Source organism: Dryas octopetala, chromosome 1 (assembly GCF_963921425.1).
Source record: "Dryas octopetala chromosome 1, drDryOcto1.1, whole genome shotgun sequence".
Classification (NCBI taxonomy): Eukaryota; Viridiplantae; Streptophyta; class Magnoliopsida; order Rosales; family Rosaceae; genus Dryas; species Dryas octopetala.
In genome coordinates, this window is record NC_141366.1 from 16,026,273 (window position 1) to 16,050,306 (window position 24,034).

Sequence of the window (24,034 nt, forward strand, 5' to 3'; positions counted from 1 at the left end):
TCGAAATTCCCATTGACTCCGGCAAGTCCACCACATAAGCATTGTCATTAATCCGATGGAGAATTTTGTAAGGACCATACTTGCGTGGTTTCAGTTTGTTGTAGGTACCCACTGGGAATCTATCTTTCCTCAAGAAAATCATCACTGAATCACCTTCTTTGAACACCTTCACTCGCCTATGTTTGTCTGCAGCAGCCTTGTACTTGGCATTTGTGGCCTCTAACTTTTTCCGGACCTCAGCCTGCATAGTTTGAACCTCTTCTGCCATATTTTCAGCTGCCACACTGACCCCATGCCCCTTGGGAAGTTTCACTAGATCAACCACATGCTTAGGAGTCGCAGTGTAAACCAGAGAGAACGGCGACTGTCCAGTTGCACTATGGGCAGCACTGTTGTATGCAAATTCTGCCTGGGGCAAAGCGAAGTCCCACTGTTTTGGTTTGTCTCCACAAATGCTGCGAATCATATTGCCCAAGGATCTGTTCGTCACCTCTGTTTGTCCATCAGTTTGGGGATGGGCTGTGCTACTACGATTCAAGGCTGTCCCAAACATCCTCCACAAAGTGATCCAAAAATGGCTGAGGAACTTGGTGTCACGATCAGAGGTAATAGACTGGGGCACTCCATGCAATCTGACAACCTCCCGAAAGAACAATTTGGCTATGTTGGATGCATCAGATGTCTTCCGGCATGGAATAAAGTGCGCCATCTTTGAGAACCTGTCAACAACAACAAAAACAGAATCCACTCCCCTTTGGGTTCGTGGAAGACCCAGCACAAAATCCATAGAGAGGTCCTGCCAAATATCGTTAGAAACAGGCAAAGGCATATAAAGTCCAGTGTCCAAAATAGGCCTTTGGTCATCGCCTGTGGCAATGACTTGAATTTGTCTCGTCGTTCCCTTCGAATCGGTATATCATGGGCCCATTTCTGACACTGGGCCGGGCTGAAGCTTGTTTCTTTTCTTGGGCTTCTGGCGATCGAGTTGTTGCATGAACCGTTCTGCCATTTATTCTACATCAATAACTCTTTTAAAAAAAAAAAATTAAAAATCAACGGTTGGGATTGGGATTAAGGGACCTTAATTTTGTGCATGTTTTGTGTACAATCTGTTTTGCAAATTGATAACCTGTTCGATAAAATTTGCTTTAATAAATACATTCTGTGATGTCTCTTTGTAAACCTCATTCAAACAATATGAGGGATGAAAAGGGTTTTCCATAAGAAAAAGAGAATTCTAGAGAGAGTACAATTTGATGAGTTATCCAAAGAATATTCAAGATGCTATTGTATTATCCGTTTTGTCCTTTTCTTGGGGGATGTCTGGTGTATTAAGGTGGTGGCTGTACTGCTGCTGCAGTCTGGTGTGTTGAGGTAGTGGCTGCAGTCTGGTGTGTTGAGAAGGTGGTGGTTGTGGTACTGGTGTAACAGAGGTTTGGGTGTATTGATCAATTTGTGATTCCCCTTGTTTTCATGAATTGATATGTTTCTATCTATAATCAATTTATATATGGCTCTTTGGCACATTGGAAACAAATTTTGAAGCTTTGGATTCAGCTGTAAACGAGCTTCTAAATTTCATTTCTTGATTCAGATTAAGTTTGAACTTTGAAGAAGGCGTAATTGGAACTCCCCATATTGTGTGAAAGAACATTTGTCCGGCACCATATTGTGCATTAGTTGAAACTTTATATACGTATACACGCATCAGACACATTTTTCAATTTGTGAAAACTGGAGTTCTCACATGGGTCCAGGTTCTTAAGGATAAACATGCCTCCATACTCTGTTTCAGTGGAATACAAGATCTAGAGTTTGGTCCTTATGCAATTTAGGGATTGTTGAGAGTATAGAATCTCACCTCTTAAATTCTAAGTGTTGGGTCACGATATTTGAGTCTCCATCTATTGCCATTTGATTTTGAATATTGGACGCTTTTACTTCTACAATACTCATTAATTCTTAAATTGAGACATATCCTATGAGAAATCATTTCATAATGAGGTGGGTCATATCCGCAATGTGAGAAAATAACTCATAGGACATTCACAATTCTTGAATTGTGATAGTATAAAAAATTCTCTCACAATGAGATGGGTCCTATAGTTTGAAGGTCTCATCTCATTGTGAGAGGATGCCCATAGGATATACCCATGAAAGAATTTCTCTTACATGCTATTAATGTATTTATATGGATGAAATATGAATAGCCATGGTATTTTGTTGATGAAGGTTGAACAAAGAGTAAAAGAAAGATGGAAAAGTAAACGATGCAGCGCAAAACCTTAATATACACCACAATTAATAGAGAAATATATATTGGTTAATTACTACAAATCACCACAATTAATACATTCCCAATTTCACCCCAGCGGGATCATTGTCATTTGTTAAGGTGGTTGAGAAGTATATATATAGTTTCATATTCATCAGGACCAGAATCTCTTCTTTTAAAAAAGTTAATAAAACGTACTACATGAAAAAAATAAATATATATATATTTAAAGCCCCATATTCATCACTAGTGATTACTGATTAGCTAGTACTCGCTATCTATAGCTAGATTCGTGAATTAATTAACTAAGCAAAGGCAGATGCAGTACGATTAATCTTTTCTCTCCTATCAAACATCAGCCTTCATTTATACATTAAACATCAAACATCAGCAAAATCTGGAAAACAGGGGAAGGAAAGAGGAAAATGATGAACAGTGACATGTTTGAGACAAATTGGTTCCCCCCAGAACAGATTCGTGAATTATTTAAAGCATAGGCAGATAGAGTACAATCATTTTCTCTCCCGAAGTGCGCATCAAACATCAAGAATCATTCTTCATATAATTTGTGCCTATCCACCTATAAATGTGGAATGATTAAGCAGGGTATATATTCGATTTTATTTACCACTAACTTTTCTATAAATTAAACTACATGCATGGCATAGCACGATCACTTTGTATAAAAAGGATAAATGCAATTTGAACCACAAAAGTTACGAAGCCCAACGATACAGTGAAATTAAATGTTTATTAATTAAAACATCACATATATTCACTTAGTCACAACATAATTCATGAGACGACATGTGCTGCACACAGAATTTACATTCTGTGAACTTTTTTAATTAAATAAGCAAAGGCAGATACTATTAATTAAAGTAGGGAGCAAACATGAAACACAAAGTAACTTGAATTTTATTTATGCTTTAATTTTCAACTTTGTTAACAATTAAGTTGATAAGCATAGTATATATGCGAGCGATTTTACAAAATATATACCTATAGAAGGTACTACATAATCGTGATCGTGATCGTGATTGCGAGCTGGCAGAGGTAGCTAGCTAGCTAGCTCGCCTATATATGAAAGCCATGGCCAAAACTTGATGGCGCAATCACTTACCTAAGTAAGATCCGTAGAAAATCTAGAGATGGAAGAGATAGAGGTTAAAATGCAGCAGAGAGGGAGGGACGAAAGTCCATTTGAAGGAATGGAGAAGCCCTATGACTGGGCCATGAAAAACGACTGGGAAAACGTGATACGACACTGCATGGACAACAGGAACCAGTTACTGGACGCATTGACACTGGACAAAGACACTGTATTACACGTTGCAGCCTCAAGGATCCAGCGAGGCAAAGACGTGCTCGAGAGATTGATCGATCTGTTACCCACTGATCAAGCCAAGTGTGATGCTTTGATGTCGTATAATTGCCATGGAAACAACGTTCTTCACGCGGTGGCTACGACTGGAAATCTGGAAGCAGCACAACTCTTGTTGGACATGCCTGAGTGCGGTGGACGTCTACTAGACAAGCCCAACCAGTTGGGAGAAACCCCAGTCTACCGAGCTGCTGCTTTTGGTCACACAAACTTGGTCAAGTTTTTTGCCAAGAGAGTCGATTTAGAGAAGCACTTCCACAGACAAGTTGATGATATGTCCATTCTTCATATAGCCGTCGTTTCCCAACATTTTGGTATCTCATCTCTCATCAAATTCGTACCCTTGACGTATATGCAAATATATGTTGGATTTTTTTTTTTTTTTTTTTTTTTTTTTTTTTCTTTTTTCTGTCTAGCTTTTCTTCTTTAAGAAAGAATAACGTACACTCTCATATTTTAATTGTCTAGCTTTTTATTTTAATTTGATTCCCTCATCCTTTGGATTTTTAATGCATGCAGACACTGCTCTTTGGTTACAGACGGAATTCCAGCATCTTGGCAGAAAAAGGGAAGATAAAGGATTAACATGCCTTCAATTGCTAGCCCAAATGCCATTGTCCTTCAAACCAAGATTTACCCACAACAACAGCAAATGGATCAAGATGCTCATTTATTACTGTACGACTTGCTCTATCGCTAAGACAACTTCAATTATGACAATTTTTAAAACAAGTTTATTTCAAAGATCTCTTGTGTGGTCTACTCCTCATTGTAGAGTTGTAGTTTGATAATCGGAGTCGTTAACTTTTAAGTCTCTATTTAAAAATCATCCATACAAAAAAAATTAGACGAATTAGAAATCATTAACAAGTTTAACCGTAACAAAATAAGTAGGCAAATATAGTTATTTTGATAAATATTGAAATTATAATTATTTAATATAATGGTTAACTGGTCTTTGATTTATATATATATATATATATTTGTAGCAATGATCAGACTTAAAAAATAGAGTTTTGATATTATTGAACTACAATGTAGAGTAGGCCTCATAAGAGATCTTTAAACAAACTTATTTAAAGGATCTCTTATTAAAAGCTCACTCTTCTCTCTCTCTCTTTCTATATGTATATGTATATATATATATATAAACGTTCTCTTTTATATTCAAACTTAAAATATCTCTAAATAACATGAAGAGAAAGACCATTAAACTAATTGGTATATATATATATATATATAGGGTCAATTACACTTTACACCCCTTAAATATAGGTCATTTTTCACTTTAGTATCCGATTTCAAAACGTTTCAATGTGAAACCTTAAGTTTATGAAAATTGTAATGTGCCCCTTCAATTAATTTTTCTGTTAATTTTGACTGCAAATAGCATATGTGAGATTCATTTACATTGATGTGGATAGTAGATTTACGCCACGTGAAAAAAAAAATTAAAAATTAAAAAAGCGAGCTAAAATTTAATCGGATAAAAAACTAACAATCAATTAAAAATTGAAAAAACAAAAAACTAGGAACGAAAGAGATGAGGGAGGAGAGAGAGGCTGGAATGGATGAAGAAGGCAATTTTTTATATTTAGTTTTAATGGTATCTTTTAATTTTTTTAATATATAATAATTTAGTTGCCTTTTTCTAATTTCTTTTTTGTTTATTTTGTTTATTTTATTTGTCCACATGACAGAAATTTACTGTCCACATCAGTGTAAATTAATGAATCTCACACATGTTATATGTTGTCAAAATTAACATAAAAGTTAACAGAATAGACACTTTGCAATTTTCATAAATTTTAGATTCTACATTAAAACGTTTTGAACATTAAGTACTAAAGTGAAAAACGACATATACTTAAGTAGTGCAAAGTGTAATTAACTCATATATATATATATATATATGTTGTGATGAATTAATTTCCTAATGTTGCAGACGCACTAACCCGAATATGCATTATATATTATATATTATGCAGGCCTTCCTGTAGAAGATGATCTTGTCCCACCAAATCAAAAGGACGATGTAGAGAGCAGCTTGGGTGGAAATCATTCCCGCCAATCATTCCGTTCGAAGAAGCTTTCGGGTAATTCAATTTGTAAAATTCTAAATTGATTTTAAATAATTATGATACAAATCAAATGCTAAAATGTTTTAATTCTTCATATCGAACACATGCTCATTCATATATTGATATATATATATATATATATGATCACTCGCTCACCATATAGCGGGGAATTCCCCGCTCATCTAACCACCCGCTCACCACAGAGCGGAGAATTTAATGATCGGGACCGTCCATTTTTTAGGTCCATCCTTAAGGGTCGCCCTTGTAAAAAATCAGCCAAATCAATAATTGTTTGGTTCTCTAAACTTTGCAGAAAAATACAATTCGTCAGATAAGGTTGAAATGATATTGACAGTAATACACTGACTAAACAGTTTCCGATTTGGCTGATTTTTTGCAAGGGTGATCTTTCAATGATGCCCAAAAATATGGACGGTTCCAATCATTGAAATTCATTGCTGGATGGTTAGGTGAACGGAGAATTTCCGGCTTTATGGTGAGCGAGTGATCGTTACTGTATATATATATATATATATACAGGCTCCTTCTATTGAGGTATACCTTAATTTATTTATGTTAAGGTATGACCTTGTTGGGACCCACACGAGTCGTTTTGTGTTGATTCGAACCGTTCGCAAGGATCATCTTCATTGATAGATCATCCTTGCAAAAAATTAGTCAAATCGGAAATCATTTGCCTATCTAACTTTGATAAAACAAATGGACGGTTTCATCGAAAATATTTGGCTCGTCCATTTATTTGATCAAAGTTAGATAGGCAAATGATTTCCTATTTGGCTGATTTTTTGCAAGGATAATCTATCAATAAAGATGTAAAAATTGAACGGTTTGGATCGACACAAAACGACTCGTGTGGGTCCCAACTCTATGTTGAGGTATACCTTATTGGGGCCCACATGAGTCGTTTTGTGTCGATCCGAATCGTTCAATTTTTACATCTCCATTGATAGATCATCCTTGCAAAAAATTAGCCAAATCAGAAATTATTTGTCTATCTAATTTTGATCAAATAAATGGACGAACCAAATATTTTCGATGAAACCGTTCATTTGTTTTATTAAAGTTAGATAGGCAAATGATTTCTCATTTGACAAATTTTTTGCAAGGATGATCTATCAATGAAGATGATTTTGCGAACAGTTCGGATCAACACAAAACGACTCATGTAGGCCCCAACAAGGTCATACCTCAACATAAATAAGTTGAGGTATACCTCAATAGAAAGAGCATGTATATATATATATATATGTCCCTTCAGTTGAAGTTTACATCATCTTAAACATAATGAAATATGGCTTGTGAGATTTGATTACTCAGCATCATAATTCGATGATCGAAGCCGTTTATTTTCTAAGTCTCTATACAAAAATCATTCTTTCAAAAAATTAGACAAATAAAAAATAATTTAACCATTTGATTAAAGGGACATCATTTCAAGTATTTACGGAATCACTATATTCGTCTATTTATTCAATCACAATTACATGTCTTAATGGTTTTGATTTAGCTAAATTTTTGCAAGAATGATCCTTTGATGGAGACCTAAAATGTAGATGGTTCCGATCATCAAAATACAATGTGAAGTGACCCCACAAGAGATTCTTTATTTACCTTTTTTTTCCAAGCATTCCTTATTTACTCTTAATGAAGAATCCATCAATAGAAAAAAATCTCTATATATATATATATATGTTCATAATTTTAATTTTTGAAATATAAGATCGAATTGAAGTACTGTTCCTGATTGGGTTGCATGCATAAATTAAATTGCAGTTTTTCGAATGGCGTACTTTTCTATATGGAACTTCCTCGCAAAAGGTTATTATTTAATTTCTGGCCTTTAATTAGTTTAATTTCATCTGTCAAGATGCGTGCAAGAGACATTTTTTGTTGGGCTTATAAACTTCTTCTTTTTTTTTTCATGATAATAAATTTTTTCTATTATGGACCGAAACATCATTTTTTTACTGTAAATATTGTGTTACTTATTTTTAGCATCAAGTTTAACAGTATGACTGAATTAAGGTTACAAACAATTTTACTTAATTATCATAAGTTTCTCATATAAAGTAAAATTAAAATGAAAAAGATAGGCCAAAAGACGTTTTTGGTCCTTGTACTATGGATGAGTTGCACTTTGGTCTCCTTAATTTCAATTTGAATTTTTTAAGGATCATATTTCCATTAATATCACAATCAAGTCTCATTCGTTAAAATCGTGTACTCAGAGCCAATTAGGTGGTGTCACGTCGGCATTTTTCATCTCGATTTTGACAGATTGGACCTGCTTGCGACACTAATGAAAACATGATCCTACAAACGTGCAAATTGAAATGACGGGACCAAAATACGACTTACCCTAAAATATAGGGACCAAAAGTGACTTTACCCAAAAAGATATGTATAGTTGAAAGCTAAATAATTAGCTTTAACAATAATCTCAATCATCTTTAAATAAGCTTTGACTCAATGGGAAAAGGCTCTTTGATTTCAATTGGCCAAAAAAGTTTTAATTTAAATTATCTTATATTCAGATGATTGGTTGTACTTTTTTATTTATTAAAGTGTTCTTTCAATTTTTAAATATTTATTGAATACAAATGTATTTCGAAGTGATTCTATTATTAAATAAATTTTGAGCGTAATTGGTGAGCAGTCCAGTTGGAAGAGTCGTAGAGTTTGCCCCTCTTCACCTATGTTCGATTCCCCCTCCCCTAAATCTAAAAAATAAATAAATAAATAAATTTTGAGCATCCAAAACTTAAGAGTGAAAAAATAAAATTTAATCGAGAAATTGGAGCTCAAAACCACATGAGTTAAAACTAAAAAATGGTCTTAATTGATGATTTATATCATAAAATATTAAATTATGACAATAGTAAGATCAAAAGATTAAAAAAAAAACTATAAAATATGCGCGTCTAATTAAAGCTAGAATGGACTATGCGCGTAGAAATTAATTGTTTTATATAGATATATAGATCATCTTTGCAAAAAATAGTCAAATAGGAAATCATTTGCCTATCTAACTTTGATCAAATAAATGGACGAACCAAATATTTTCAATGAAATCGTTCATTTGTTTTATCAAAGTTAGATATGCAAATAATTTCCGATTTGACTAATTTTTTGCAAAGATGATTTATCAATGAAGATGATCCTTGCAAACGGTTCGGATTGACACAAAACGACTTGTGTGGGCCCCAACAAGGTTATACATCAACATAAATAAGTTGAGATATACCTTAATAGGAGGAGCCTGTAAATATATATATATATATATATATGCACGCCGTTACTGCCCTTAAATTAATTCTCTTGACCATGAATAGGGTGGCCAACAATCCATATGATCTGGTTGGAAAAGAAAAAGCAAAAATCACTAGAGAAGCTCACCCACTCACTCGTCAAGAAAGACTATTCTTGGAGGAGAAGTTGGGAAGAAAAAGACACAACGATTTATCTGGGGCCAGTGGAAGTTCATGATAGTCAAGATCAAGATCAGGGGCCTCATGACAAATCTGAAGGAGAACAAGGAAAGGCCGCCGGGGCCACACAAGCGAATCTGACAGAAGAGGTAAATAAAAAAATCAATGTAGCCAAAGCTAAGCGGTACACCCCATTGCTTATAGCAACCACCACAGGAGCAGTTCCCATTGTGAAAAAGATACTTGAGGTGCATCCTCAGGCTGTTGAGCACGTCAATGATAAGGGACTTAACATTTTGCATTTGGCCATTAGGCACCGTCAGTATGTCATCTTTAAGCTTCTCAAAAGCAGAAAATCAATTATGTCAAGGTTGGCTTCAAGGATCGACAATGAAGGAAACACCATATTGCACCAAACTTCTGATAGTGGATATTACAGTACCGCAGATCAGCGTATAAACGGTCCTGCCATGCAATTGCAAGATGAGTTGCACTGGGTAGAGGTCAGCCACTGATCTAGATCTGCATATATATATATATATATATATATAATTAGGATAATATATATTAATGTTTATTAATTTATAGGTTTTTAGACTGAAAAGGACCTTCGATCAAAAGATTAATAATATTTAAATGGCATATGAAGTAAATATTACGTTCTCTAGTGACATCTTCTAGTTAACCATGGCCTGCCATGCGAATTAAAAATCGAATTGGAGTTATATTAGGATTAGTAAATCAATAAGAGGTTGGTTTAAGAAAACATTTTGTACGCCCTTCAATCTAAAAGCCCCATTGATGTATGTGCATGTATCCTGCAGCGTGTGCAAAAGATAATGCCATCTCTTTATATCTTGCACCACAACAAGAAGAATGAGACTGCAGTGGAGCTATTCAATGAAAAACACAAAGGCCTTCTGAAGTCAGCACAAGACTGGATGAAAGACACTGCTCAGGCATGCACAGTCGTGGGGGTCCTAGTGTCCACACTCGTCTTTGCAGCTGCATTCCAGGTTCCTGGGGGTAACGACCCAAATAATGGCCTTCCTATTTTCCGAGATTCTCCCTTCTTCTGGATCTTCACCATCATGGACATTGTCTCGCTTTGCAGCTCATTGGCTTCTGTGGTAATGTTCCTCTCTATTCTGACATCTCCCCTTGAGTATCCATATTTTCGTCACTCGCTCCCGCGCAAGCTAAAATTTGGATTCGTCCTCCTATTCTTGTCCATGATAACCACCATGCTCGCCTTCAGTGCTACCATCTTTCTGTTGATTCATGATCTCCAAAAGAAATGGACTAGGTCTCTGGTTTACACTATTGCTCTTCTCCCAGTTACTGTGTTTGGACTACTGCAGTTTCCTTTGTATCATGCATTCCTTGAATGTGTGAAATTAATATATAAAAAAATAATTAGGAAGACTTTGCTCCGTTGCTCCCGGGACAAGTATGACTGAAGCTCAATATATAAGATTGCATCTTGAATTGTGAGTGAGCTAAAAGTAACTTAATGCTCAGAAAGCAAGCATGAACCGATAGCTCTCAGCTGGGTTCTTTCTTGTTTTCCAATAAATTATTTATTACATAAATGTTTTCTTTCGAAATTTTGCAGAATATATTAAGAGTAAACAGGCTTGTAATAATAAATTGTATGGTGATAAAGATACGTACGGTATTTGATTTGTAATTATGTATTTGATTTATTTAAATTTGTGGACCAACTGGTATGGATATATATATATATATATGTACGTATATAGAAATTTTATCTCTTACGTACAGTAAACTATAATGCGTGAAAATACTGTAAAATGGAGTGTATGAGCTTTTGCCGATACCTTGATTCAATGAATTTTCTGTAAAAAAATGACATATAGCTGCCTAGCTTGAAGCAAACATCGCGATGACTTAACTCTCACACAAATTAAAGGCCTCTCTCTCTTTAAGCCAATTTGATGAAAAACAAGTGGACCATAAGCAAACATCGCTAAGTGTTCTTAATTCCTCTTCTTGCTTTTCCCTCTCATTTCATGTTCAACTCTTTTCTCAAATTGGCTTAAGGAGAGAGCAGCTTTATGTGGGAGTAGTGATGATGTTTTCTTGGCATAAAATTTATTAAATTAATTAACAGGCATTGGTTTATATATCTGAAAGATTTAGAATCCATACTTTTAATAACTTTTGTTAAATTAAAAAGTCAGAGAGTATTCAATCAAGACTTTCTTAGACTTTTTAAAATTCTATGAAATTTAGGTAGTACTCAATGAAGACATTTTAAAAGTCTAAAAAAGTCATATGATACTCAAAATAATGTCAATGACTTTCATAGATTTTTCAAGTTAATAAAATTTGAAAGACTTTTGGCATTGAGTTATAAATTCCAAACCTCCTTATTTCTCTTCCATTACCCCCACTAGTTTTGAAAGACTTTTGACATTGAGGTATAAATACCAAACCTCCTTATATATCCAGTTTCACTCCATTTTTACAAGGCTAAACTTGATAACCGCCAACTCCATACACTAATTTTGCCTCCTGAATGATGAAACCTTTGAGGCTTTGGACCACAAAGGAAACAACAGCCTCAGCCATATATATTTCTCTTCGCAAAAGAAGCTTTCGTTTTTCAGATCAATTAATGAGATTTTTTAAGTCCCGAAATAGTACTTCAATGCTCCACCAATTTGGCATCTTAATTCTTTGGGGTCACTGCTTTCTTCATAACCATCACAGTACCATTTCTTGCAGTGTGGTTCAAATGTATTACCTGATTCATATATACGCTCTCAACAAAAATAGTTTAAAATAGTTTATTAACATGTTCCTCACATGTTTGTTTAGCAAATATCCTACGTCTTATTAATTTATTGTTTAAAAGCTATGCTCTTAAATAATTCACTACTACAAAATAGCAATCAGACAACGGATTTTCACCGTTGTCTAAGTTTATAATTTACCGTCGTCTAATCGAGTGTTGTCTATTCATACCCCCAATAGACAACGGACAAAATCCGTTGTCCTGGTGCACCTACACAACGGTTATAGATGTACCACCGTTGTATATACAACCTTTAAAATCAATGATTTGGAAGATACCGTTGTTGAGTGCCAATTTAAACATCGGTTTATATTTAAAAACCGATGTGTATATATATGTTAAACAACGGTTATGTTAAGTAAAGAATTGGTTTTACAACTATTTTAGGTAGAAACACGAGGTGAAATAGCCATTAAAACAACGGATTATTGTTAAAAACCGTTGTCTAATCTATTGAATAATATGTGTATTGCCATGTCTATAGGTTTTTCAAACTACGGTGTTTTATATGAAACCGTTGTATTCATGCATTAAGAAAATTAAATATTAACCACATAACCGTTGTATATACTTATTTGGTACATCGATTTTTGGATTAGAAACTATTGTATGAAGGTACTTAGCACAATGGCTTCTTAAGATTTGTGTGGTATGCTTAAGAATTAGACAATGGTTTATGATATTGAACCATTGTAAGTCAAGGGCACAGACCACGCTTTTTATCGAAAAACTGTTGTATAATGTGCCTGTTTACATCTGTTTTTAGAAACTCCCAATTGTCTTTGACCACAATGCAATTATGAACAAACAATGCAGAATCTGATTGATGAGATAGGTTGTTTTGGTACAACCATTAATTGATTCCCTTCATAATTAACATTCCTAATAAATTATACATTTACAAAATACCAATTCACAATAATAAAGGATTGGAATTTCTAATATAACCAAATAATATAAGATATTTAAAGGTAGTAATTGTATATATGTACCTTGCTCCCTTAACCCAATTTCATTCACAAAACCAGCCATATATGCCATAAACAAAAACCCTCCATATATACCTTTCCAAAAAACTAGGCATCAATCTAATGAATCAACCTAATTGCTGCCATATATATATCAAAATATTATCCAGCAGCTAGCCTATCAATCATCCCAAGCTAATCTAGCAAAGTAATCAATATATCATATATACCCAAAGCTAGTCTAGCTAAACATATGGCCTACGTAAAAAAGGTGTCATGCAAAAATCCAACCAGAAATGTCTACATAAACTGGCCCACGAAGTTTGCCCATTCAGCCCGGACTTCATCGATATCTTCTTGGGTATAAGTGTTGTCTTGCCTTCGTTCCCACTGAAACAAGGCAAACATGGAGTACTAATTAAAAATAAAATTCAACCAAAAATTTTATGTAACAAAGATAATGATGTAACACCACAAATAGAAAGAAGAGGATTAGTTCTAAATCTCAATGTCCCAACCTCCCTGGCCCTCTATATTTGTGATGGCATGTCACTATCCCTGCTTGCATTTCATTTGTTCATACTGTTTTTTTTTTTTGGGGGTAAGGGGCATTTGTTAATCTATGGTCTCAATTTAAAATTCATCTATTTCTAAGACCCATTTCCCATCTTTGTTCGGTTAATTGAAAGCAGTTGAGGTTCCTGGGACTATCAAGGTGGCATGCCTATCTTTTGTTTACATAGAGAGTGAGAAGAGCTAGAGAGAGATACCCTTTGGGGTGCTGGTTCAAGAGCAATTCTAGCCCTAGTGATGATTCCAAATTGCCCTAGCCCACCAAGAACAGCGTGGAACAACTCTGAGTTTCACTCTTTTGAACATGTCATGAGCTCACCCTTTCCTGCAATTAATCCAAGAATTAAGGTCATTAATGCAATATTGATATCATGATACTGCCAAAGATTGAATTTGAACATACATACCCACAACCACCAATCACCATGCATTAATCAAAATGTTTATTTGGCAGCAACCCACAACAACTTACTAATGTGATTGATGACAATTAATCATATTGTTGTATCATTTAACAAAAAAGAGCCCATGTGAAGGCCGGCATACATTAATTAATATGCTACAGTCCACAAAGGAATATCACATTAACTGCCTTTCTATTTGGACGTTCATACAGACAAAGATTAATTAGTTTAATGATCAAACAACAAATACACCACAATATATCTACTAAAATCATCATTTTCTTCGATCTCAATGGTTGATATAAAATACTGAATTGAAAACCTAGCTTACAAAAAAATGATCTATAGAATAGTTATATATATAAGAAAGTGTGAATGAATTACCTGTAACAACGTCAAGCTCATGAACATTACTAATCTGAGGTCCATGGTTGAAAGCTTGGCCACTCATTCCAGCGTTGGAAAGAGTTCCACCCACTGACAAGTACAAGTAGTCAGTCCACGACTTGGGTGCCAGCCCATGCTCCAGCGTTGCCCTCAACACATCTCTCCACAGCTCCCACCCCAAGCATCCATATACAAAGTTTAATTACCATATCTAATTTGGCATATAATACTCTTTTACATGCACAATCATACTTACAAATGCATGCTTGTTTAAGCAATAATTAATAAATCTCGAACATACTTACAAGAGTCATCAATGGTGGCAAGCAGAACTTAGTCCCTCTCCTGCTCCCACTTTCCTTTTACGATTTCAAGAATGACTTTTTGTAGTGATGCTCCCTTCACTGCAACCTGAAATCATACAAAAAGAAAAGTTACAAGTTGAAGTCAAATGCATATGGGTCTTTAATGTAAGTTAAAGAAAAGAAAAGAAAAGTTACAAGTTGAAGTCAAATGCATCATCAAAGGGGTTTTATAGGTTTCACAACTCAACTTAGCACCCTAGCTAACAGATACCATATGGGTCTTTAATGTAATCATGCATAATTTATGAGGTAGATATTTTGTGTGTGGCTAAGCACCCCACCCACAACTAAAGCAACAACTAAATGGAACATGAATTGCAACCACGTAAGCATGATAAGAATAGTATGATCCAATAGGAGGTAATTCAGTTCATGAAAATCCAGAGCAGGCAAAGCCAACTCAATAATAAAATGATCTGAAACAGATACATCTAGCCAATATAATTATCCACTCAACAAAATCACTCAAAAAAAGTTTAATGAGTGGGAATCAATTGAAGTTAATCTCACAAGTGAATGCCTTACCCTGTCAAGAGGTATGTCCTTTGCATCTTGTAACTTCAAATCAATCACAACAAATTAAGACTTCATAACAACATAACAAATGACAATATTTTAAAATGTGTTGCACATAGCAAACATCAAATAATGTAGAGAAAGTTCTGTGAACAACAAATTGTTTTAACTATTATTGTGCAATCACAACTATGGAATTTTTTTTTCTTGTATATATATGGACTGGACTGTTTACATTTAACAAAGTTAAGTTGATTCAGTCTGATGTCAGAAAGCAACTACACCAAATGAAGCCATAATTTATGTCAAGAATGTGTAGATGAGTAAAGGCAAGACGCAAAGATTGTAAGCAAGTATAATTTTATAAGCAACTGTAACATTTTCATTTCCTTTACACAATAAAGAGCTCAAGTGACAATTCTGTGATAGGACAATATAGTGTGTGTGTGTGTGTGAGCACAAGAGTATTCTACCTAGATATGCAATACTTTCCATTTCGATCATATGCATCTCTTTGCACTGGATCACTCAAAACTTGATAAGCTTCACCTAGTACGTGCAAATATTAAGATTTTTATACCCACAAAAAAAAAAGAAAAAAAAAAAAGAAGGGTAACAGACCATACAAATATGTGATACAACATAAAACGGCTCACGTTAATGAGACAATATAATAGCGCCTGTGTCTTCACAAAAAAACTTAAATGCAGCAACCCATTTTCAGAGCAAATAAATGACAGAGCAACGCTGCAATGAATCAGAGTTGATTTTATTGCTTAAGAAAAAGAAAAATTAGATGGCTCCGATTCTATTAAAAGGGTGGAAACCAATAATTATTTAGCCTCCATTTGATTCATAAAAGGGCTGTTACCAAGAAGAATTAGAAGCAGTGGACTTGCCTGAAATCTTTCAGCCGCTTGAGGATCGTTTGGATTTTTATCTGGATGAACTTGCCTTGCCTGTACCAATACACATAGCTTCTCCCTATTAAATTCTTGAGTTTTCAATACAGAAAAAGATTCCCAGTTCATAAAAACGCTCATTAAACAAAGTTAAATAGTTCACCAAGATTTGAACAAAAGAAAGCATAAACCCATAAGTGACATGTAAGTTTTAAAAAATGTGTTAGTATGAGTAATCAAATATCAATAAAGTGATTAAGGTCTCTTAATAATTTAGAAATCAAAATATTCATATTCTTCTGAAGCTCGATCAGATTCCCATTTCACTCAGTCCTTAATGTTTCAAAATAGACAAAAAGAAGGCAGCCCATTATCATACAAGCGGGATCTACCACCAAATAATTCCATTCTAAGGTCATAAGAAAGGTAAGAACATTAAACAAAATATATCTATTATAAATTTAGAATTAATGGTTGAAATTCATTTATTCATTCTTGTATATGAATCATACCAATGCACCAAAATTAACTGAGAAAAGGGTTAAAAAGAAGTTAAAAAATAAATGCAAAACTATTATGAAATATTGAAATGTACAGCATATCAAACTTCAATCTGATCAAATTTAGACAAATGGAGGAATATATATGAAATAATGAACCTTGAGATAATAGGCCTTGCGAATTTCCTCTTCGGAAGCCGAGGGGCTGACGCTGAGGACATCATAGTACTCAGTTTCTTTCACCATTGTTTCTTGCTAAGTTGCTTATTGCCAAAGGACTCACTAACTCTCACAGAGCTCAGAATGTGAAAAGTTAAGGCTCAGAAAAAGAGAGAGAAAGAAAGAAAGAGTAGTGGGGGCGAGAGATGGTCAGACTGACTGTCTTTGCACTTTGCACTTTGCACTTTGCACTTTGCACTTGCCTTTCCAGTTTGCACAGAAATAAAGAAATGCTCGAAACCACTTTTTTGCGGGAGCACAACAGTTTTTTTAACTGTCCCCATAGTGGCGCTTATGATAGGCATTCGGAAATATATAGCTTTTTATATTTGGGAAGCTAAAGGTCCATAAATTTTATCTGCAGAAATTATGTTTTGGAAAATTACAAAAACCAATTACAGATAGAGGCACAGCATATAGATCACAAACAGAAACATAGGATACTGCAATACCACTGTTCAAATTATTGCAGAAAATGGTTTATTTTCTCAAGTTAGCACAATCTACATTAGAGATTGTACATTATCCCTAAGTTGATATGGGACAAAATTTAGTCAATATACAAAAATACAGCTAAATCAAAAGGCAAGCGCAAAAAGTTGGGATGACATAGCTATGTCGTATACAAAAAAAAAAAAAAAAAAATTATTGAAAATACATAAAAATATAAAAAGCTTAAAATATCATATTAATGGTACAAAAAGACAAAAAAAAAAAAAAAAGATATGAGCATACCTCAACTTCATCAAGATCATCCAATGTCTCAAGGGTTATATTTGTAAGAATCACAGATGAAGCTCTGGTAAGTAAGTTCTGCATTCGAGACTCAATCAAATCTGAACATAGAAAGGATTTTACGGGCATAAGTACAACAGCTACAAGAAGTTAGCATAAAATTTCTGACATACCTTCATATAGAAGTATTGATGCAGCAATCGAAGGATTCAGCTGATGGTTTTTGTGTAATATGATGGTTTCATGACTGTTCCAGGGTAGTAAATGCATATTCTGTTTAAAAAAAAAAACTCAGAAAACAGTTAATGAACAAAATTAATAATAATTAAGAACAAAAATTCCTATTAAAAATCCTAGTTCATGAGATTAAACCAAGCAAGAAAATTTTAAAAAGAGATGACATGAAAGGAATCAACCTCAAAAAACAAACGAATCTAACCTCAAATCCCTCCAAAGTAAACCCACAAAAAAATTACAGAAAAAAGAAAAAAAAAAAAAGATAACAAAACACAAATTCAGCAACGTAGAGGAAATAATCAAGAACTTCATGTGAGAACCCTAGCACAGAGGAAAAACAAAAGAGTAAAGTGAGGGAAAAAGCACCTGAAAGCCCAGTGTGAGCTCAGCGAAGTCAATGGTCCATATTAGGGTTAGGGTTTCAAGCTTTCCCATATCTTTGTGTGATTTGGTTGGAGGATAGCATAAATCCAGTGATTTCAGAAGGCATAAACGACTGAGAGTCGACATGATAAGAAGATGTGTGCAGCCATGGCGACGGTGATGAGAAGACGAGTGCGTACATGGTGGTGAAAGGGCGACACAATGGTGGTGAGGGACGGTGATGGGTGATGGCCATAATCAGAAGAGAGAAAGAGAAAGAGTGAGCAAAGTGAGAGTGCGGGAGGTCTGGGTTTTGGGAAGAAGCAAGTCTGGGTTTGAGGGCACGAGGAGGAGGAGGTCTGTGTTCTGTCTGAGGGGTTAAAGGCGCGATGGTTTTTTTCATTAACGCGGGCGTGTATTTTGTCAAATACAAAGACCCGCAAATTTTTTTATTTTTCTGTAACTTGTCCAACACAACGGTTTTACTTAAAACTATTGTGTTTAATAATTTAAGAAAATTCATCCGACCAAATAGCATTGGATATGATACCTTCATATAACAGTTTATTAAAATCCGTTGTGTGTTAAATTAAGATAACGGACAAAATAAGAACCGTTGTTTATTGACTGTTGTCTATTTATACAATTGTAGTAGTGATTGCAGATAAGATTTTATAATTTGCATCTAACAAAGGGCAAATCTAGTTTCTTAATTTTGACTTCATTTCATCACCCTGGAACTTCATAATTCTAATGACAATTTGGCAAGCGGTTGTGCTATAGGTTTGTTGGTCAGCTAATGAGTTAGTCATAAACATTGTGGGTCTTTACAATTTATAGTTTTTTTAGAGATTTATGTTCTTAAAATGCAAGTAGAATGAATATGTGTACTTGATAGTGTTTGCGGAAAAAATATTAATATCAAATGATCTAGTTTGGGAGTAATTCATATAGCTGCCTGTTGACTCAAATTTGGTTAGGCATGAAACATACAATAATAAAGCAGTGAGCATTTCTAGGTCTTGTTTATTGTCTTTTTTATTTTTTTCCTCAGGTAGTTCTGTTGATATAATTTCTCAGTCCAACATGTATAGAGATAATGAAGTAGAGGAAGAAGAAGAAATTATTAGAAGTTATTGAAAGTATTAGAAGTCGTTGAAAATCTATTAATGTCTATGAAAGCTTTTTAATAAAACTCTATGAAAGTCAATCATAATTCTGAAAGTCTATGAAAGTCTGTCACTTGAAAATACAATTCATTAAAAGTTTGGATTGAGTACACCCCCTACGTGAGAATAGTCTGAAAGAATTAATAAATGTTGTAATACATGAGTTAGGGAAGTTAAGAATGCAAATGGGGAACATTCATTTAGTTAATCGAGCTAGTGATCCATCATGATGTTAATTTAAGTGAACCTCATGTAACTATCCTATGATACGTACCCATTACTCAAACCACTTTCCTTTCATGACATATAGCTGCCTTGAACCAAACATTGATGACCTGACCCTCTCTGCTGGCCTTCTGCTTTGCGTTTGACCAGGTAGAGAGAGAGCTGCTGGAGATTCGGGTTCATCGATCGAAGCCATCTTCTACATATTCTCATAAATCATTGTCCTCATTTGAATGCTCCAGTAATATATCATAATATTCACCACTGCAGTTTGGTTGTAGTTACTAGCTAGCTGAGGCCATGACAGAACAAGAGAGGAGAAAGGAGAGCTTCGAAGCCAAAGGAAAGCTCTGATCGATACCACTGTTGGGTTGAGCAGAAGTAAAGAGAAAAGGAAAACTGATTTTACTGCAGAATTTTATTCTCTTAATGAAAGAAGATTGCACAGAAGCCTCTTTGGGCTGCAAGGCCCTGCAATACGTTTTTCTCTTTTTTGCTTCTTCCAACTGCAGCTAATACATAGGTACAATTTAAACCAACTTACTTATTTCTAGAGACATGTAAAAAATCCAAACTTCCAACTTCCAACTTCCACCTAACTCTTCTAGAAATACCAAAAGATCACAAACTCAGCAGCCCTTTTTCTAGAAACTATAACAGTAAACATAATTATGGAATTTTCAAAATTAATTCTCAACAAATTAAAGCCCTATGCATATTTATCACTATAGCTAGATTCGTGAATTAATTATATAAGCAAAGGCAAATACAGTATGATTCTTTTCTCTTATATCCAACTTTAAATATCAAATATTTTATTTATATTTTTTATACTTTACCCATCTGAACTTTATGGCCAATCTCACTTTACCACCTAAAAAATAATTTGTGTCAATTTATCACATGAATTTAAAATGTATTGCAATGTGCGGTATCTATCCAATTATGTTACTATTTCCGTTAAAATTAAGGGTATATTAGTCTTTTCAACTCAATTTTATATTTTAAAAAAAAAATTCAAAAAACCCCACCCAACTCCAACTCTGCCTCCCTCCCTCCACACAGCAACCCATCCCCGACCACCCATTCCCCTACCCCACCAGCCCTTCCTCTTTTTCTCTTCCTTTAATTTCATTCTCTCATTCTTTCTTTCTTTCTCACTCTCTCTCTCTGCTACACAGTGGGAGCACACGGAGAGGCCGGCAAGGTGGTCGGCCTCTAAATTGGAGACCAGCTACCTTCAATCTTTTGGCATATAAAGTCAATTATTACCCTTTCACTGAAATTGGGTTTATGTGGCATATATCTTATTTGTCAATTATTGCCTTCAATCTTTCTTTCAGGAATTTTGCTCAACGGAGTCTCCCTTGAAAAAATTGATAATTGTTCTTTGCCCAGTTGGATTGCATTTGCTCACAAATCACAAGCCTAATGTTTTGGATCTAGGAAAGACCATTGGATTTTGTATATCACAGGTTGCTGGTTTGAACAATATATTGAACAAAAATCAAGGCTTGAACATAAAATTGCTCTTTGGAATATATTGTATTCGTACAAGTTAAAATGATTAACAAAGAAAGAAAGAGAGAATGAAAGGAAGAGAGAGAGAGAGAGAGGGCTGGTGGGGTCGGGGAATGGGTGGTCAAGGGATGGGTTGCTGTGTAGAGGGTGGGAGGCAGAGTTGGGGTTGGGTGGGGTTCTTGAATTTTTTTTCTTTCTAAAATATAAAATTGAGTTGAAAAAACTAATATGCTCTTAATTTTAACGGAAATAGTAATAAAATTGGATGAAGGCCGCATATTGTAATAAATTTTAAATTCAGATGGTAAATTGATACAATTTTTTTTTAAGTGGTAAAATAAAATTTGCTTTAACATTCAGGTAGCTAAAGCCTAAAGTGTAAAAAAATCATAAATATATTTTGTGCTTGTTCGACTTTGTGAAATTAAGCAAAGTATATGTACGATTTTACCACCAGCATTCCTATAAATTAAACTACATGCATGGCTCGATGGATATAGTACTGGTCTGCAAAGCCAATTGAGAAAATTAATTAATTAATAAAATATAGAGATGGAGTTTGGTCGGAGAGCGCGATGCTGGAGTGGATGATGCCGATGCCACTGAGGGATGGTGATCTTATCGTTCTCGCTCAAGCACCTATTCCAGAGGAGGAAACCAAGTACCTGGTGGTTAAAAGTGGGTTGCTATTTTAATATTTTACCTTCCGATTTGGGTCTTTGATATTTTACTCTGTTTTCTTTTTCAACAGTCATTTGTCCTCTTTTTTTTTTTTTTTTTCTCTTTTGTATAATTCATTCGAAATCACAAAATATAAGAACCATGAACGCCAGTTACGCCATAGACTCTGTAGCTAAACTGATATGGGATAAGAGAGTTCCTTATTGATTGGGATTAGGACGTTTCAAGTCAGGTTTTGTATTTTGGTTCAATTAATTACTTGTGGAAAGAATATGTAACTTTTCAAGATGCTTATTCATTGAAAGGTTTCTTTCATAGAGGATCTCCTTTTGCTTTTTCATGCATCTTGCAGAGTCTCTCTCTCTCTCTCTCTCTCTCTCTCTAAATTCTTGTCATTATTCAAGCCTTTGGGTTGCAGTACACCTGTTTTTCTTTTCCTTTTGATTTCTACATATTTTGGTTAATTTTAAGATCGATTTTGTTGAGTGCTTTATGAACTTAAGGGTATTGATCCTAAAAGTGACAAATTACAAAGTTAAAAAAATAGAAGTTTTCCCACCAAGGTAAAAAAATAAAAAAAAAATAAAAAAGCGCCTCTTAGAAAAGAGCTATATATTCAGTGAAATTACCTTACAAAGGTCCCAAATTTTGAAACTGCTATTCAAAATCTATTATTCATGACGAAATATAACAGTTTCAAATTCATCATGACCATAATCTTTTCTTTTTCTCTTATAAAAAAAAAAGGTAATAACATGTACTACTTAAAAAATAAAATTAAATCCCCATCTTCATCACTAGTGATCAATACTCACTAACTATAGTCCCCAGATGATCCTGCATGTTTGAGACAATTTGGTTCTCCCCAGAACAGATTCGTGAATTATTTACGAAGTGCGCATCAAACATGAAACATCACTCTTCATTTATTTTGTGCCTATTCAACTTTGTGCATCAAATATTCGAATTCGATTTGATTTATCATCAACAATCTTATAAATAAAACCACATGGTCCTGGCCAAAAAAAAAAAAAAAAACCACATGGCACATGCATGGCACGATCGAGTACTGGTCTGTACGTACAGCCAATAGAGAACTAATTAATCAAGATATAGAGATGGAGTTGAGAGAATCGTCAGAGATATATATTCAAAAAGAGGGAACTGATCAGAGGGTAAGTCCAATTGCAGGAATGAGAAGTCCACATAAACTTACACAAGGACTATTTAACCTTTCTATTAAATCTAAACCTTAAATTTATTAAAAAAGATTTCAAACCCAACTTAAAAACTTATAAGCGCATTATCTTTTAAGAAAAAAAAAAATTCAGCCCAAATGTAGAACCCTAAAATTTCATATATTAACTCTTCTTTAGTCCCAATCTCCTTTAGAACTAGTTTACTTTCATAATTTGCATGCAATTAGAATTGATCATTATTATGTGCTCCAACTTAATTGAATGCTAGACTTGATCTTCCAGGCAACCAAGGTATATATATAGCTATTTGGTTGGTGTTTGGCTATGTGTGTAGGCGTCAAGAACAAGTTGGATTCTGGTAATACTGTGTATGACTTGATCTCATGTATCTTAGATTGAGATCGACATAACAATTTCAACTAAAATAACTGCAATGAGACCTTTATGTAAGAAACCAATGATAACAAATTAAAAAATGGTGCAGCGGAGACTTTGATCCAAATTTTTTGATGAGGACTTGATTTAAGAAATCAAAGTTAAAAGGGCTTGTGTAATTTCAAAAACTTAATTTGAACATAAATTGAAATAGCTGAGAGAGAAGTAGGTGTTGTTGGAGCCTTCGAAGGAAAAACATGTATGATCGAGAATATTAAATTTATTGAGAAATAGAGTAAGATAAATTACAATAGGTTAATTTGAAATTCGTAAGATGCTATTTCACAACAAATATGTTAATATGATATATATGACAATTATATAATGATGTGTATGTAAATAATAGTTATGCCATATTTGATTAAGGCACATAAATCTTGTGCTTTGTTAGGGCACAAAGTCTTCTCCCAAAAAGCATATAGTTTCATTTTCATCATGAGCATAATATTTTTTCTTTTCTTTAAAAAAAAAAGTTAATTTACATTCTACATTAAAAAAAAAAACTTTAAATCCTCATATTCATCACTAGTGAATAGTGATCAGTACTCACTAACTATTGCTAGATTCGGGAATCAATTAACTAAGCAATGGCAGAAACAGTAGGCCGGATTCTTTTCGATCTCTT

The 24,034-nt window shown here is 34.2% G+C and overlaps 2 protein-coding genes across 11 annotated transcripts; one reads left to right on the forward strand and one right to left on the reverse strand.

Annotated features, from left to right (window-relative positions):
• The first annotated feature begins 3,376 nt into the window (after positions 1-3,376).
• LOC147298488 (uncharacterized) lies at positions 3,377-10,901 on the forward strand. The gene is made up of 6 exons (XM_086228748.1): positions 3,377-3,973; positions 4,179-4,337; positions 5,648-5,755; positions 7,535-7,579; positions 9,094-9,692; positions 10,014-10,901. The coding sequence occupies exons 1-6, from the start codon at positions 3,427-3,429 to the stop codon at positions 10,647-10,649; spliced, it is 2,094 nt and encodes a 697-aa protein (XP_086084874.1). The 5' UTR covers positions 3,377-3,426; the 3' UTR covers positions 10,650-10,901.
• Positions 10,902-12,922: 2,021 nt separating this feature from the next.
• Positions 12,923-18,715, reverse strand: LOC147298489 (chaperone protein dnaJ 10-like). 10 transcript variants are annotated; one of them, XM_086228867.1, is made up of 8 exons: positions 18,183-18,715; positions 17,753-17,852; positions 17,580-17,680; positions 16,785-17,202; positions 16,123-16,182; positions 15,233-15,265; positions 14,648-14,753; positions 14,342-14,511 (listed from the first exon to the last, which is right to left on the reverse strand). In XM_086228867.1, the coding sequence occupies exons 4-7, from the start codon at positions 16,869-16,871 to the stop codon at positions 14,676-14,678; spliced, it is 258 nt and encodes an 85-aa protein (XP_086084993.1). In that variant the 5' UTR covers positions 16,872-17,202; positions 17,580-17,680; positions 17,753-17,852; positions 18,183-18,715; the 3' UTR covers positions 14,342-14,511; positions 14,648-14,675. The 10 variants fall into 10 exon arrangements, 5 of the variants coding, with proteins under 5 accessions (XP_086084992.1, XP_086084990.1, XP_086084991.1 ...); XM_086228866.1 differs by lacking the exons at positions 14,342-14,511; positions 14,648-14,753 and adding an exon at positions 12,923-13,368 and having other exon boundaries at positions 18,183-18,708; XM_086228868.1 differs by lacking the exon at positions 15,233-15,265 and having other exon boundaries at positions 18,183-18,712.
• Between the last annotated feature and the right edge of the window lie 5,319 nt (positions 18,716-24,034).

Coding starts and splice junctions, on each gene's coding strand:
- LOC147298488 (XM_086228748.1), top strand. CDS start 3,427: ATGGAAGAGATAGAGGTTAAAATGCAGCAGAGAGGGAGGGACGAAAGT. Junction 3,974..4,178: donor CGTCGTTTCCCAACATTTTG/GTATCTCATCTC, acceptor TAATGCATGCAG/ACACTGCTCTTTGGTTACAG. Junction 9,693..10,013: donor ATGAGTTGCACTGGGTAGAG/GTCAGCCACTGA, acceptor TGTATCCTGCAG/CGTGTGCAAAAGATAATGCC.
- LOC147298489 (XM_086228864.1), bottom strand. CDS start 18,326: ATGTCGACTCTCAGTCGTTTATGCCTTCTGAAATCACTGGATTTATGC. Junction 17,853..18,182: donor AGCTCACACTGGGCTTTCAG/GTGCTTTTTCCC, acceptor TTTTTTAAACAG/AATATGCATTTACTACCCTG. Junction 13,369..16,122: donor AAGCGGCTGAAAGATTTCAG/GCAAGTCCACTG, acceptor GCCTTGTTTCAG/TGGGAACGAAGGCAAGACAA.